Source organism: Cherax quadricarinatus, chromosome 29, assembly GCF_038502225.1.
Source record: "Cherax quadricarinatus isolate ZL_2023a chromosome 29, ASM3850222v1, whole genome shotgun sequence".
NCBI lineage: Eukaryota > Metazoa > Arthropoda > Malacostraca > Decapoda > Parastacidae > Cherax > Cherax quadricarinatus.
The window spans coordinates 37,779,726-37,796,479 of NC_091320.1; the positions used below are offsets into that span (position 1 = coordinate 37,779,726).

Consider the following 16,754-nt stretch of genomic DNA (forward strand, 5'->3'; position numbering starts at 1 on the left):
CCTACAGATCAGCCTTGGTTTGGTTTTCGTTGTAGAGAGGCTGCTACTGCTAAGTACAAAGCATGGTGAAGGTATAAGAGACATCCTACCACCTATAACAGAAACTTGCACAGGCAAGCCTGTAGGCATATGGGTGACGTTCAAAAGTGGGCCATTGCTAAATGGGAGGTGGACACAAAAAGAAAGCTAGCATCAGGTACGGTAGGCTCCAAAACCTGGCGGTCCCTGGTCAAGGACAGACAAGGTTATCTGCCTGATGAACTCATTCCACCTCTAAATCGAAAGGATGGGACCACCTCTACTAGTAGTCAAGAGAAGGCAGACCTCTTTGCCGAATACCTTGCTACCAAAATGCAAGTTCCTGATCCAGCAAGGGACCCTCCTTGGCTAGCTGCAAGAACTGTGTCAAAACTGTCAGTGGTGACAATAAGGCAGGAGGAGGTGCATTTCCTTCTTAAATCGCTTGACCAAGAAAAGGCTGTGGGCCCAGACAGGTTGAGCCCAGTATTGCTGAGAAGATGTGCAGACCAGCTAGCAGCACCTCTAACTCGCATCTTTCAGCACTGCCTAGTACAGTGTAAATGACCCTCTGTGTGGGAAGAGGCAAATGTAGTCCCTGTTCACAAAAAGAAGAGCAGAGCAGAAATCAACAACTACAGACCAGTGTCACTCCTGTCAATCACTGGTAAGATCCTTGAGACAATAATCTCAAGACAAATGACAGTTTTTTTGACTACCACTCACTACTTTGTGATCGCCAATATGGCTTCAGGAAAGGTTACTCTGCTGCTGATCTGTTGTTAAACCTCTCCACTAAGTGGCACCAGTCACTGGATGAATCCAAAGTCAGCTGTGTGGTAGCACTGGACATTGCTGGCGCTTTCGACCGGGTGTGGCACCAAGGCCTCTTAGCAAAACTTCAAGCACTGAAAATTGCAGGCTCTACGCTATGTCTCCTCAGTGATTACCTTCATGGTAGATCTCTAAGGGTAGTTCTCAAAGGAACGGAATCAGCAAGACATCCTATTGGGGCAAGTGTTCCACAAGGTAGCGTGCTGGGACCATTGTTATGGAATGTCTACTTCAACGACCTTCTTCATCTCATCCCAGAATCCCATGCGTATGCAGATGACTACACTGACATTCACTTCTCCAAGAGAAGAAATGCCAGCTGCTATAAGCTACATCAATCACCAGTTAAGAACTATATCAGCTTGGTGAAATAGATGACAAGTAACATTTGCACCTGGGAAAACGCAAATGATGATGGTCTCTAGGCACCATGATGGTAATGCTGGTGCAGTAGTAAGGATGAGTAGGAGGATGTTGGCACCTGGAGAAGAAGTTGATATCCTTGGGGTGAAACTTGACTCCAAACTAACCATGTTGTAAATCTTGAAAACAAGGCAGCCAGGAAGCTTATAGCACTTCGCCGTATCTCATATCTGCTTGACAGTAGGGGTTGCAAGATTCTTTACGAGGCACATGTACGCTCACACCTTGAGTATGCTCCACTTTCTTGGTTTGCCTGCCCCCCCCCCTCTCATCTACGACTGCTTGACAGAGTAGAGAACAGAGCAAGACGTCTCACCTCTCGCCTGGACCCATCCTGGATAGATCTGTCATTTCAGCAGAGCCTTCAACACAGGAGGGATGTGGGAGGCCTTACTGTTATGTACAAGGCCAATATTGTCAAAGTACCACACTTGGATCCATTTCGAGGATAGCGTGAAACAAGCTTTTATGCCACAAGACGGGCAGAAAGCAGTACTTTCATTCTAGCTGTACCCTTCTCCAGAACATCACTCCATCTGAGATCATATATACCCAGAATGACTCGAGTCTGGAACACATTCGTACAGCATAATGATGTCAACGAGATAGTCAATTGATCAAATGAAAATGCTGGCCCACAGATGGCTCCAATTTCATCCTGTTCCCTACTTGTATGTCTCATAACAATAAAAATGCTTTCAAATGAGATGATGTAGGTAACAGCTCTTAGCTTGTCAATAAAGCTAGGATTCCTTAACCTGTAAATAGCTTGTCAATAAAGTTAGGAATCCTTAACCTGTAAATAGCTTGTCAATAAAGTTAGGAATCCTTAACCTGTAAATAGCTTGTCAATAAAGTTAGGAATCCTTAACCTGTAAATAGCTTGTCAATAAAGTTAGGGATCCTTAACCTGGTTAAAAAAAAAAAAAAGATAGAGATTAGAATCCAAGGTCAGCCAGCTTGTTGTCCTGGTCCACTTCACCACAGTACAAGCGTCTATTACTAGCGATAATTATTTCCATGCTAATGCGAATCATAGTTTGGTGACATGTACCTGAATTTCTTATCCAGATTCCTCAGTTAAGAAAAGTTAACTGAGGAACAACCAGAAACTAAGAGCGAGGAGTGATGGCAGGTTTATAAGTCTTAAAGCTGTCGTCTGCATAAGAGTCATTAAAGTTCCATATCAAATGTACACCTTAATTCATAGATGCTCTAAGATGTAAAATAAATACCAAATAAAACTCTCCGAATTTATGCCCTGAGACATAGACAAGTCTGGGTATATATGAAGAATGGTGTGAGCGAGATACAGGTCACTGCCACACTGCTGATCCTACTCAGATGTGCCCATTTATATGAGTTGCTTCATGGCTAATGAAAGGTGAGAGCACTTTCTCCAAGTGAGTCAGTTAGTGAATAAAATGACATTGAATTTCAGGTCATTTTTGAAAATTTCAACAACGCTATTCATGTAATTTAGAAGAGGACATTATGGTTGGTAAATTCAGAGTTCATCTTAGGAATAACTTACACTCCCAACTCGCAAAATTAACGTGAAGGGTGGCATCGACCAGCACTATAAATACAGCACCGCACTGCAAATGTTACTCAGAAGTTGCTGCTGTATTACGCCATGAAGTCGCTGTCCGTCCTGCTGGTCCTCGTGGCCGCCGTCGGTACTGACAAGATCCCAGACTTCGTAGTTCCCGGCCAGTGTCCTGCTATTGACGAGTACAAGCTGTGGACCCACCAAGTTCCTCACCTTCATAACGTATGTTTGGTATTGGTTGTTCAGTAAAACTATATGGTTATTCCTATGACCATAATTTTTAAAGGGGTGGAGGGGTAAGCCAGCGGAAAGCCTCGGTCAGATGACCATAAGCTCCAACGGCGGGTTATCATATAACTAAGACCCACGTCAGGAAACATTTGACCTGTTTCCTGACGAACCTGACCTAACCTAACCATTGTTTGTTCTAGATTTAAGTATTTCCAGCGTTATTTTCTCTGAGTATTTCTCTCGTTTCCTTAATCTTATCACCTGATTTTTTCACTAATATAGCTGGGAAATACTTTTAATCCATCAATACTGCTCATCTATGGGCTTTCCGCTTATTGAATATTTATATAGAATATTTTGAAATAAAGAACCGAATTTGAAAAAAAAAAATGCAATATATATAAGTCGTATTCCAAAGGAGAAAAAGATTGATAGGAAGAAAATAAAGTATTTACATATAAACAGACTAGGAATAAACAGATGTGTTCACACATTTCAGTACGCTGGCGTATGGTACGAGTTTGCACTTACTCCCAACCCGTATCAACTTCTCAAGAAATGTGTCCGCAATGAATATGTGTTCGGTAAAATTATTTTTTATCTCCTGTACTGCTATAAATACTGATATTTTTATACGAGGCCTTGCGATAACATGAATGTGTATAACTGTCATTATAAACGTCATTTTAAAACTTCAGATGGAAAGCAGTTTTTAATCTCATCAACTGGCATCAGTGGCTTCGGCACTGTACTGAGTCGCGTTGGGAAATTATATCCCAATCTCTTCGGTGAACCTCATTTCTCCATTGACTATGAGAACAGTAAGTAGCCGCAGTTTATAAGTCATTCATGACCAACATCTATGTGGAAACAGTAGATGACGTGACACACATGAATGCACAATTATTAATTTGCAAAGTTTGTTTACACACTACATACATATTGTGGAATTGTTAATAACAGTTAACATAGAGTTATTAATCATTTTCTTACCACCAGCGTTTGGCGCCCCATACGTTATCCTGGATACTGACTACACCAACTATGCCTGTGTATACTCCTGCATCAGCTACAACTTGAAGTATTACTCAGACTTTGCCTTCGTCTTCAGTCGCTCCCCCGTTCTGGCAGACAAGTTTGTGAAGCAGTGTGAAGCCGTCTTCAAGAGCATCCATGTTGACACTTCCCGCTTCATCCAGACCCCTCAAGGACCTTTCTGTGATTATGGTCTCAAGAAATTCCTCTGAATGCATTCTTTGGCTGTGATGTAACGAATAATTATCCCACCATAGTTCGCAGTCTATCGCATAATTTACTTATTATTTATAAACATATAAAAAAGAAAAATCTATTATTTTGCATGATGTGAGCATTTATTATAAATTTGTAATATATTAGATATTCGTTACACTTAAGAAAACACAGAAATAATAAGTAAAATAAATTCAGTAAGAAATATATTATACATTTTTTTACTGTAAATCCTAAAGAACGATTGAAGAGAAAAAATAAGTTTCTTGAATCCCAAGGATATACTACCAGGTTATCCTGGTAATATATCCTCTGGGATATATTATTTATACTCTGTTATATTATGACTATGACGGAGAGAAGGTGCCCTTCATGATGACCCAACACTGATGACCGAACAGTGATGACCCAACAGTGATGACCCAACAATGATGATCCAAAAATGATGACCTAACAATGATGACCCAACACTGATGATGCAACAGTGATGACCCAACAGTGATGACCCAACAGTGATGACCCAACAATGATGATCCAAAAATGATGACCTAACAATGATGACCCAACACTGATGATGCAACAGTGATGACCCAACAGTGATGACCCAACAGTGATGACACAACAATGATGATCCAACAATGATGATCCAACAATGATGACCTAACAATGATGACCCAACACTGATGATGCAACAGTGATGACCTAACAGTGATGACCCAACAGTGATGACACAACAATGATGATCCAACAATGATGATCCAACAATGATGACCTAACAATGATGACCCAACACTGATGATGCAACAGTGATGACCCAACAGTGATGACCCAACAGTGATGACACAACAATGATGATCCAACAATGATGATCCAACAATGATGACCTAACAATGATGACCCAACACTGATGATGCAACAGTGATGACCCAACAGTGATGACCCAACAGTGATGACACAACAATGATGATCCAACAATGATGATCCAACAATGATGACCTAACAATGATGACCCAACAATGATGATCCAACAATGATGACCTAACAATGATGACCCAACACTGATGATGCAACAGTGATGACCCAACAGTGATGACCCAACAGTGATGACACAACAATGATGATCCAACAATGATGATCCAACAATGATGACCTAACAATGATGACCCAACAATGATGATCCAACAATGATGACCTAACAATGATGACCCAACACTGATGATGCAACAGTGATGACCCAACAGTGATGACCCAACAGTGATGACACAACAATGATGATCCAACAATGTTGACCTAACAATGATGACCTAACACTGATGATGCAACAATGATGACCCAACACTGATGACCCAACACTGATGACCTAACACTGATGACGCAACACTGATGACTTCTCATTGGTCACTCAGTACAGAAGACAGGTGAAAATATCGAAGCTGTGGAAATAGTGCATTAAGTGAGGGACAAAAATTCTTGTTAACAGTGTATTTAATTACGAATGACACGAGAAACAACATCTAGTAATTTCTCGGGAAGTTCAGACGAATAATTCAACGGCAGAAAGTAAAACCTTGCAATATTAGTACTGCAAAGATGCACACCGGGAATCTTATGCCTTAGGCATAAATTACTCGGCCTTTTAACTCAAATACTTTCCAGCAAATTTAGTAATTTTTATAGGCAACTGCTTGCAGAAGCTTACGTAGATGCAACACCTTTTATCAGAATGTATAAGTTTGCCAAAGAATATTTCATATAAAAATTCTTTAACTGTAAAACAGCTCTAAGGCCTCGTTAATGTGGCAATCTGGAGCAGAAGTGTTGAATTTTCTCCAGTAACTAATATTGTGGATTTTTACATCTCCTTTTTAACACTTAGTGGTATTGTGCACATAATAAGTCATAGTGTAAACATGTTTATACGCTTTTAGGTGCACCGGCAAGTGACAAAAAGGCCGTGATTTGCTATAAGAGGATATTCGCTTTACGGCGGCCGTCTGGAACCTAACCCGCCGTATTAGTGAGGCATGCTGTAAGCTGTCAGGGATCAAACTTGCAAAAAAAAAAAAAAAAAAAAAAATAGAACCCTCTGTAAAGTGCAGCCATTACTAATATTAAATATTTACTGTGACTACAATTTCCAGTGAGTGGTAAGACAACAATGCTTATTTTTTCTACTGTAACTATAGGATCATTTGATGTCATAAAGAGTTTCCACAAAATTATATGGATGATCATTCTTTCCTAACACTGACCTAATAAAATGTAATACCTGAAGGAAACTGGTATAGCGTGAACATATCCGATAAGCCTTAATTATCCTACCACTCAATGGAAATTATAGTTATAATATTAAGTGTAATAAATTGTTTAGGGAGTTTTATTGACAATGTTCTTCTCGAATTGTCGTTAGGAATGGTTGTACTTTATAGAAGTTTCCTTAAGTTCAAAGATTCGTTCCCTGACAGCTAATGGTCGTCTAATGTTTACATATCAATGTACGAATAAAAGATGTAAGTCTCAATATATTGGTAAGACGACGATGCAGCTGAACATATAGATAAATCTTTTAGAACAGGTCAGCTGCTAGGTAAGACTTCAAATTCAGCTATTAGGGAACATGCGCATGTATAAGACACGTTATGATCAAGGCCTCTTCTAAATGTTGGTCAGTTGTGGTTCAGACTAGGAGCTGAAAATCGCAAGGGCGCTCTGTACTTACCAGCCAACTTAAGCCTTACTTAGGCACTTATGAGAACTCCTGCGAGCTTTCGTTTTTAATTATGTAGTATTTTTTTTATCTCTACACTTGTAAAATTTTAAATTGTTCTTACAAACAATTTTAATTTTTACATCCATTGTAATTTTTTTTGTATGTCTTTTCTTTTTTTTAGTAAACTTGAAAAGGAGGATAGAAAAAAAAAAAAGGATTTGTTTGCCCTTCCCCACCGTATCGTTGGTCCTACTGTTTACATTCGAGTGCTGAGATCCGTGTTCTCCAGCATCCAGAAGCACTCACAATTCTACAAACCGCCCTGACGGGATCACCATTATCCTTGGAAGAATGGCAAGCATTTAGAATGGGACTATATCTACGTGTCGACGCTGGCTAATACCTACATCCGTCACAGCGTTGGATAACACGGAGATACTGCGGATCACAGGGAGGAGTATAAGATCAGCAAGGTCTCCGATCCCAGTTGGACTGGAGACCATGGGATCATGAGGAAAGAATGCCACACGTTTCTGAGAAAACTGAATTCCAGACACATTGACATACTAAGGACCAAGGGCAGCCACTTTCATGTTCTAGTGTCTCAACGTGGCCACCCTGAGGAAAAATGCTGGCACCAGAGGAGCTGGAAGAGATTCATTACCAGGAAACAAGTGGTACTGAATCATTTACCAAACTGCGGCAGGCCAGGGTTCGACCCCACAACACATTGTCCCGCCTCAAGAGACAACACAACGTACATTTGGAATTGCTAATACCAATTAATATAAAGTTATTAATAATTTTCTTGTAACCAGCGTTTGGCGCCCCATACGTTATCCTGGATACTGACTACACCTGTGTATACTCATATACATACATACATACATACATGGTATAAACCTTGGTAATAAATACCGACAAGTTGGTTTAGGTTTAGGTAGTAGGTTGGTAGACAGCAACCACCCAGGGAAGTACTACCGTCCTGCCAGATGACTGTGAAACAAAAACCTGTAATTGTTTTGCATGATGGTAGGATTGCTGGTTTCTTTTTCTGTCTCATAAACACGCTAGATAACAGGGATATCTTGCTACTCATACTTACACTTTGGTCACACTTCACAGACACGCACATGCATATATATATATACATACATCTAGGTTTTTCTCCTTTTTCTAAATAGCTCTTGTCCTTTTTTATTTCTTCTATTGTCCATGGGGAAGTGGAAAAGAATCTTTCCTCCGTAAGCCATGCGTGTCGTATGAGGCGACTAAAATGCCGGGAGCAATGGGCTAGTAACCCCTTCTCCTGTATACATTTACTAAAAAAGAGAAGAAGAAAAACTTTATAAAACTGGGTTGCTTAAATGTGCGTGGATGTAGTGCGGATGACAAGAAACAGATGATTGCTGATGTTATGAATGAAAAGAAGTTGGATGTCCTGGCTCTAAGCGAAACAAAGCTGAAGGGGGTAGGAGAGTTTCAGTGGGGGGAAATAAATGGGATTAAATCTGGAGTATCTGAGAGAGTTAGAGCAAAGGAAGGGGTAGCAGTAATGTTAAATGATCAGTTATGGAAGGAGAAAAGAGAATATGAATGTGTAAATTCAAGAATTATGTGGATTAAAGTAAAGGTTGGGTGCGAGAAGTGGGTCATAATAAGCGTGTATGCACCTGGAGAAGAGAGGAATGCAGAGGAGAGAGAGAGATTTTGTGAGATGTTAAGTGAATGTATAGGAGCCTTTGAACCAAGTGAGAGAGTAATTGTGGTAGGGGACCTGAATGCTAAAGTAGGAGAAACTTTTAGAGAGGGTGTGGTAGGTAAGTTTGGGGTGCCAGGTGTAAATGATAATGGGAGCCCTTTGATTGAACTTTGTATAGAAAGGGGTTTAGTTATAGGTAATACATATTTTAAGAAAAAGAGGATAAATAAGTATACAAGATATGATGTAGGGCGAAATGACAGTAGTTTGTTGGATTATGTATTGGTAGATAAAAGACTGCTGAGTAGACTTCAGGATGTACATGTTTATAGAGGGGCCACAGATATATCAGATCACTTTCTAGTTGTAGCTACACTGAGAGTAAAAGGTAGATGGGATACAAGGAGAATAGAAGCATCAGGGAAGAGAGAGGTGAAGGTTTATAAACTAAAAGAGGAGGCAGTTAGGGTAAGATATAAACAGCTATTGGAGGATAGATGGGCAAATGAGAGCATAGGCAATGGGGTCGAAGAGGTATGGGGTAGGATTAAAAATGTAGTGTTAGAGTGTTCAGCAGAAGTTTGTGGTTACAGGAAAGTGGGTGCAGGAGGGAAGAGGAGCGATTGGTGGAATGATGATGTAAAGAGAGTAGTAAGGGAGAAAAAGTTAGCATATGAGAAGTTTTTACAAAGTAGAAGTGATGCAAGGAGGGAAGAGTATATGGAGAAAAAGAGAGAGGTTAAGAGAGTGGTGAAGCAATGTAAAAAGAGAGCAAATGAGAGAGTGGGTGAGATGTTATCAACAAATTTTGTTGAAAATAAGAAAAAGTTTTGGAGTGAGATTAACAAGTTAAGAAAGCCTAGAGAACAAATGGATTTGTCAGTTAAAAATAGGAGAGGAGAGTTATTAAATGGAGAGTTAGAGGTATTGGGAAGATGGAGGGAATATTTTGAGGAATTGTTAAATGTTGATGAAGATAGGGAAGCTGTGATTTCGTGTATAGGGCAAGGAGGAATAACATCTTGTAGGAGTGAGGAAGAGCCAGTTGTGAGTGTGGGGGAAGTTCGTGAGGCAGTAGGTAAAATGAAAGGGGGTAAGGCAGCCGGGATTGATGGGATAAAGATAGAAATGTTAAAAGCAGGTGGGGATATAGTTTTGGAGTGGTTGGTGCAATTATTTAATAAATGTATGGAAGAGGGTAAGGTACCTAGGGATTGGCAGAGAGCATGCATAGTTCCTTTGTATAAAGGCAAAGGGGATAAAAGAGAGTGCAAAAATTATAGGGGGATAAGTCTGTTGAGTGTACCTGGTAAAGTGTATGGTAGAGTTATAATTGAAAGAATTAAGAGTAAGACGGAGAATAGGATAGCAGATGAACAAGGAGGCTTTAGGAAAGGTAGGGGGTGTGTGGACCAGGTGTTTACAGTGAAACATATAAGTGAACAGTATTTAGATAAGGCTAAAGAGGTCTTTGTGGCATTTATGGATTTGGAAAAGGCGTATGACAGGGTGGATAGGGGGGCAATGTGGCAGATGTTGCAAGTGTATGGTGTAGGAGGTAGGTTACTGAAAGCAGTGAAGAGTTTTTACGAGGATAGTGAGGCTCAAGTTAGAGTATGTAGGAAAGAGGGAAATTTTTTCCCAGTAAAAGTAGGCCTTAGACAAGGATGTGTGATGTCACCGTGGTTGTTTAATATATTTATAGATGGGGTTGTAAGAGAAGTAAATGCGAGGGTCTTGGCAAGAGGCGTGGAGTTAAAAGATAAAGAATCACACACAAAGTGGGAGTTGTCACAGCTGCTCTTTGCTGATGACACTGTGCTCTTGGGAGATTCTGAAGAGAAGTTGCAGAGATTGGTGGATGAATTTGGTAGGGTGTGCAAAAGAAGAAAATTAAAGGTGAATACAGGAAAGAGTAAGGTTATGAGGATAACAAAAAGATTAGGTGATGAAAGATTGAATATCAGATTGGAGGGAGAGAGTATGGAGGAGGTGAACGTATTCAGATATTTGGGAGTGGACGTGTCAGCGGATGGGTCTATGAAAGATGAGGTGAATCATAGAATTGATGAGGGAAAAAGAGTGAGTGGTGCACTTAGGAGTCTGTGGAGACAAAGAACTTTGTCCTTGGAGGCAAAGAGGGGAATGTATGAGAGTATAGTTTTACCAACGCTCTTATATGGGTGTGAAGCGTGGGTGATGAATGTTGCAGCGAGGAGAAGGCTGGAGGCAGTGGAGATGTCATGTCTGAGGGCAATGTGTGGTGTGAATATAATGCAGAGAATTCGTAGTTTGGAAGTTAGGAGGAGGTGCGGGATTACCAAAACTGTTGTCCAGAGGGCTGAGGAAGGGTTGTTGAGGTGGTTCGGACATGTAGAGAGAATGGAGCGAAACAGAATGACTTCAAGAGTGTATCAGTCTGTAGTGGAAGGAAGGCGGGGTAGGGGTCGGCCTAAGAAAGGTTGGAGGGAGGGGGTAAAGGAGGTTTTGTGTGCGAGGGGCTTGGACTTCCAGGAGGCATGCATGAGCGTGTTTGATAGGAGTGAATGGAGACAAATGGTTTTTAATACTTGACGTGCTGTTGGAGTGTGAGCAAAGTAACATTTATGAAGGGATTCAGGGAAACCGGCAGGCCGGACTTGAGTCCTGGAGATGGGAAGTACAGTGCCTGCACTCTGAAGGAGGGGTGTTAATGTTGCAGTTTAAAAACTGTAGTGTAAAGCACCCTTCTGGCAAGACAGTGATGGAGTGAATGATGGTGAAAGTTTTTCTTTTTCGGGCCACCCTGCCTTGGTGGGAATCGGCCAGTGTGATAATAAAAAAAATAAAAATAAGTTGGTTTAGAAAGACACGTGAGCAAACACTATGACATATTGTAATAAAGTTGGTAGAATTACCGACAATATGTAAAGTAAAAGGACACAAGTGCAACTAATGTGACATTTATTGTGGCAACGTTTCGCTCTCCAGGAGCTTTATCAAGCCATTACGTTGCCACAATAAATGTCACATTAGTTCCACTTGTGTCCTTTTACTTTACACTATGACATATTTATTAGAAAACGTTTCGGTCCTGGGACCTTGATCACTTCTAACATACAGAGGTAGAAAGACATTATATATATAGGCGGAGAGTGAGGTGTGACGCACGTGACCTGAGGAATGTCATAAGAACATAAGAATGGAGGATCACTGTAGAAGGCCTACTGGCCCATGCGAGGCAGGTCCTTATCAAAACAACCTCTACCTATGATGAGGATGGGTGGACGATGAAATCATGTGACTCCTGTGTCGTTGGGTTGGTGGTGCTTAAGTATCATGTATGCCAATGTTTTTGAAATTTTGTAGTTTCCAGTGTTGCGTTCTATAGTGTCGGTGACGGCGATTAGTGAGGCTTCTAGGCACCGTCGGCGTCTGAGGTCTGGTTCGGTGAGAACGAGTTGTGCCTCATTCCAGTTCATCAAATGCCCCGCGGAGTCTCTGTGGAGGACACAGGCGTACCTTACATCGTCTCTGTTAGAGGCATTTCGATGCTCATTCAGGCGGACTGCAAGATCTCTGCCTGTCTCGCCTACATATTTCTTGGGACAGAACCCACAGGGGGTAGTGTAGACGCCTGCTGTAGAAGTTAGAGGCGTGGGGCTGCGTTTCGTAGTGAGGTCTTTGATAGATGATGTGTTTATGGTGGAAACGTTGATGTTACTCATAGCAAGTGCCCGGCGAGTATTCGTGGCAACATCACCACATGGGAGTACTATGAACTGCTTAGGGGGCTGTTCCATGGGCGGTTTGATGAGGATAGCTTGTGCCTTGAGTCTGCAATCTCGGATGAAGAAAGACGAGAACTGAAGACGTGTAAAGGCTTGTGTTATGTAAGTGCATTCTTCTAGAAAACAAGGGCTGGAGATGCGAAGAGCTCTCAAGAAGAAGCCAATGAGGACTCCTCTCTTAGTGCGGGTGTCTTGGTGTGAATAAAAGTGTATAAGATCGTCCTTGTTTGTAGGTTTTCTATACACTTTGAAGAGAAGTTTGTCACTGTCGGGAGATCTGCACAGTAGAACGTCGAGGAAAGGAAGTTTGCCATCATTTTCGAGTTCAAGTGTAAACTTTATTGATGGTTCAACTGCAGTGATCTTGCTGAGAAGGGCCTGGATATTGAGACGTCTCGGATAGAAAACCAATACATCATCAACGTATCTTAGCCAGGTAACGGTGTTGGGAATGAGGGTGCTGAATTTCTCTGTCTCCAGGTTTTCCATGAAGAGGTTGGCAAGCACAGCACTGAGAGGGCTGCCCATTGCCATCCCAAAGTACTGTTTGTAACAGTTGTCCTGATGCTTGAAGAAGTTTAAATTAACACAAGGTTCCACTAGATTGATGAAATCTAGAAGAGGTAAAGGGAGGTCGTGGTTTTCAGTGAGCCTCTGTCTCAGAATGTTGATTGTAGCGTCAGTATGAACGTTGGTGAAGAGGGCTGTGACATCGAAGGAAGCCATGCTTTTGTTTTTGACATTCAGGTTGGAAATTCGGGAGAGAAGGTCACCTGAGTGTATATTCTTTACTGTGACTGACGTTTAACAACCCACTCGATGCATCTTCAGAATCTGTGAATTAGAATTGATATATGCGACATAGAGTAAAATGAAATAGCAAAGTCTGGCATAATTAATAAGTAAGAAATAAGAATATTAAAATACAATAACTCTTTAACTGTAAATTGTAAAGATGTATTAGAGAAAACAGCCGAGTAATAACAACAAATGACTAAAATTGCTTCAAGCTGAAAACACAGCCTGGGAGCTTCAGACAAACCTAGACACAATAACTGTGCGAAATTTTCTTTCCATCCAGTGTCAAGTTTGCAGAGATGCGTAAACAGTGTCTCTATTATAAGGGGGTCGCTGTCTCACCGACTGAAAGCTAAGACTGTGAACCTGAACCAACTATGTGGTGATGAAAAATGTGGGAATGTTCCCTAATGGCACTGTATGCTGGATTGTTAATAGCACTGTATGCTGGTTTATTAATGGCATTGTATGTTGGTTTCTTAATGGCACTGTATGCGGGTTTGTTAATAGCACTGTATGCGGGTTTGCTAATGGCACTGTATGCGGGTTTGCTAATGGCACTGTATGCTGGTTTGCTAATGGCACTGTATGCGGGTTTGCTAATGGCACTGTATGCTGGTTTGTTAATAGTAACTTTTGTCCGGTTTGATGTAACTGTACGTTCATAAATTCTGGTAACTCAATGACTCTTTGTTTCTCCTATATATGAGCCTCACAGCAGACACGTATAGTATATGTAAACAACAGAAGATTCATAGTTAACAGCAATACTTTGACCTTAATAAAGTCTTTGGATTGTATTTTGTGATATGAATGTAATTCTAATATTTCTGGGGGCATAAAAGTCAGGAAAATTTTTTTGAAAGTCTGTTTCGTAACATTAATGATGTGTTCTTAAAAGAAATAATTGGAAAATGAATGGTTTTCTTAAATATATCAACAACTTTTTTTGCTGGAGCATCAATAAATAATTGAAGAGTTTTTTCATTGTACGTGTCAATAAACCTCAAAATAGTGACCCTGTTCTAAGTGCAATACAAAGTAATTAGGATAATTATTATTAGCATGGAAAGTTATAAACTAAATTACATTTGTATTTAAAACGAATGAAATAATATTTAGTAAACAGTCCAGTAAAGAAAGGTTCACAGTGAACAGGAAGGCAACAGATAATGTTTACTTTTGTTTTCAAAGTAAACTGAACATCAGGACGCCCAGAGTTTACGTAATCAAACATTAAAGGGATTTGATCAAGAAATTTACAAATTTAAATAACTGTCACTATATCTACTACAATAAGCGGTTTATAATCTAAACGAAAGTCATTTAACCATTTGTGTTCATGATAACATAAATATATAAAGCAGAAAGTTAGACTAACTGTATTTTCCATAACTACACCATCGTGTTGGTAATATATTTGATTATTAAACAAAAACAAGCAATCTTTGACAATAGAATTCAGTATTGGTCTCATTTGGTTTTTGTTAAAAACTACAGACCTGACTGGAAGATTTAAACACTTTTTATTAAAGGACCCCAATGGAAATCAGTCACTGTCTAATTTTTTGGGATCTCCTGGGTTCTCTACACATATGCTGCTATGTATGATAATCTATGTAACTGTATTTGTGTATTAAGTTTATTTAAGAAACAGAAGTAAGCAATTCTATGGTATTTCTGGATATTATCATTCAGAGACAAGAATATGTGAGAGGAATGTGTCTAAGAATAACTTAAAACCACAACTCATAAGACTGACGTGAAGGTGGCGCTAACCAGCACTATAAATACAGTAGGCACTGCAGTTGTCACTCAGTAGTTGCTGTTGGTTTGCACCATGAAGTCACTGTCCATCCTGCTGGTTCTTGTGGCCGTCGTCGCTGCTGACAAGATCCCAGACTTCGTAGTCCCCGGCCAGTGTCCTACTGTTGACGAGAACAAGCTTTGGACCTACCAAGTCCCTAAATTTCACAACGTATGTTTGGTGCAGTTTGTCCTAAATTTAGACCCGTCTAATGTTGTTTGGTGTAGTTTGTTCTAAATTTAGACACTTCTAATGTTGTTTGGTGTAGTTTGTTCTAAATTTAGACACTTCTAATGTTGTTTGGTGTAGTTTGTTCTAAATTTAGACACTTCTAATGCTGTTTGGTGTAGTTTGTTCTAAATTTAGACACTTCTAATGCTGTTTGGTGTAGTTTGTTCTAAATTTAGACACGTCTAATGTTGTTTGGTGTAGTTTGTTCTAAATTTAGACACTTCTAATGTTATTTTCTTAGAGCATCTTTCTCATTTCCTCAACCTTATCACATTATTTTATTTATTACCGCGGCTGCGAAATAGTTTTATGTAATCATTATTAATAACAACTTGTAATATTTATATTAAAACACGAGAAAGAAAATAGGGTAAGGCGAGGAAAAATGTAGAGATGAGGAAAATAAAGCTATAATACAAGATCGGATAAAATATTAGGATTTATTTTAATAAATTTCAGTATGCTGGTGTATGGTATGAGTTCGCACTTACTAACAACCCGTATCAACTGCTGAAGAAATGTGTCCGTAATGAATACGTGTTCGGTAAGCTTATTTTTTTATCTATTGTAATATAAAAAAATAATCTGAAGATACAACCTTGCATCAACAAACAGCTACAGAAAAATTATTAGTTGATGAAAGGTTCATTATAAAACTTTTTATTTCTCCAGATGGAAAGCAGTTTGTAGTCTCGTCGACTGGCATCAGTGGCTACGGCAATCCACTGAAGCGGAATGGCAAAGTATATCCCAATCCCTTTGGTGAACCTCATCTCACCATTGACTATGAGAACTGTAAGTAGCCGCAGTTTGTAAGACATTCATGATTATGAAACACTATTGAAAGATAAGTGAAGAAGATGGTATAACACAAGGAATACATAATTATTAATTTACAAGTTTGCTTGCACTCTTTCTCTCTCTATGTATATATATTATGAAATAGTTAATACAAATTAATATAGATTTATTAATAATTTTCTTGCCACCAGCGTTTGCTGCCCCATACGTTATCCTGGAGACTGACTACACCAACTACGCCTGTATATACTCCTGCATCAGCTACAACTTGAAGTATTACTCAGACTTTGCCTTCATCTTCAGTCGCTCCCCCGTTCTGGCAGACAAGTTTGTGAAGCGTTGTGAAGCTGCTTTCAGGAGCATCCATGTTGACACTTCCCGCTTCACCAAGACCCCTCAAGGCCCCTATTGTGACTATGATGCCCAGAAATACCTCTGAATGAATTGTCTTCATTGATTCTTAAATGGCGTCAGAGCTAATTGCAAAAGTTTGTTTATAATTTTAGAAATCAGAATATTTTGTAAAAAATTAGTCTTTAGCAGTATGTGATCACGTAGCTGTCAGTCATAATTTATATAAAATGTTGACACTTAAGAGAACACAATTTTATTTGATAAACTCTACA

General features: G+C 39.8%; 2 protein-coding genes across 2 annotated transcripts; both read left to right on the forward strand.

The window, feature by feature from the left end:
* Nucleotides 1-2,731: 2,731 nt before the first annotated feature.
* Nucleotides 2,732-4,508, forward strand: LOC128690459 (crustacyanin-C1 subunit-like). Its single transcript, XM_053779134.2, has 4 exons — nt 2,732-3,049; nt 3,558-3,642; nt 3,757-3,879; nt 4,058-4,508. The coding sequence occupies exons 1-4, from the start codon at nt 2,912-2,914 to the stop codon at nt 4,303-4,305; spliced, it is 594 nt and encodes a 197-aa protein (XP_053635109.1). The 5' UTR covers nt 2,732-2,911; the 3' UTR covers nt 4,306-4,508.
* A 10,614-nt stretch (nt 4,509-15,122) lies between these two features.
* On the forward strand, nt 15,123-16,754 carry LOC128690403 (crustacyanin-C1 subunit-like). Its single transcript, XM_053779082.2, has 4 exons — nt 15,123-15,267; nt 15,787-15,871; nt 16,000-16,122; nt 16,320-16,754. The coding sequence occupies exons 1-4, from the start codon at nt 15,130-15,132 to the stop codon at nt 16,565-16,567; spliced, it is 594 nt and encodes a 197-aa protein (XP_053635057.1). The 5' UTR covers nt 15,123-15,129; the 3' UTR covers nt 16,568-16,754.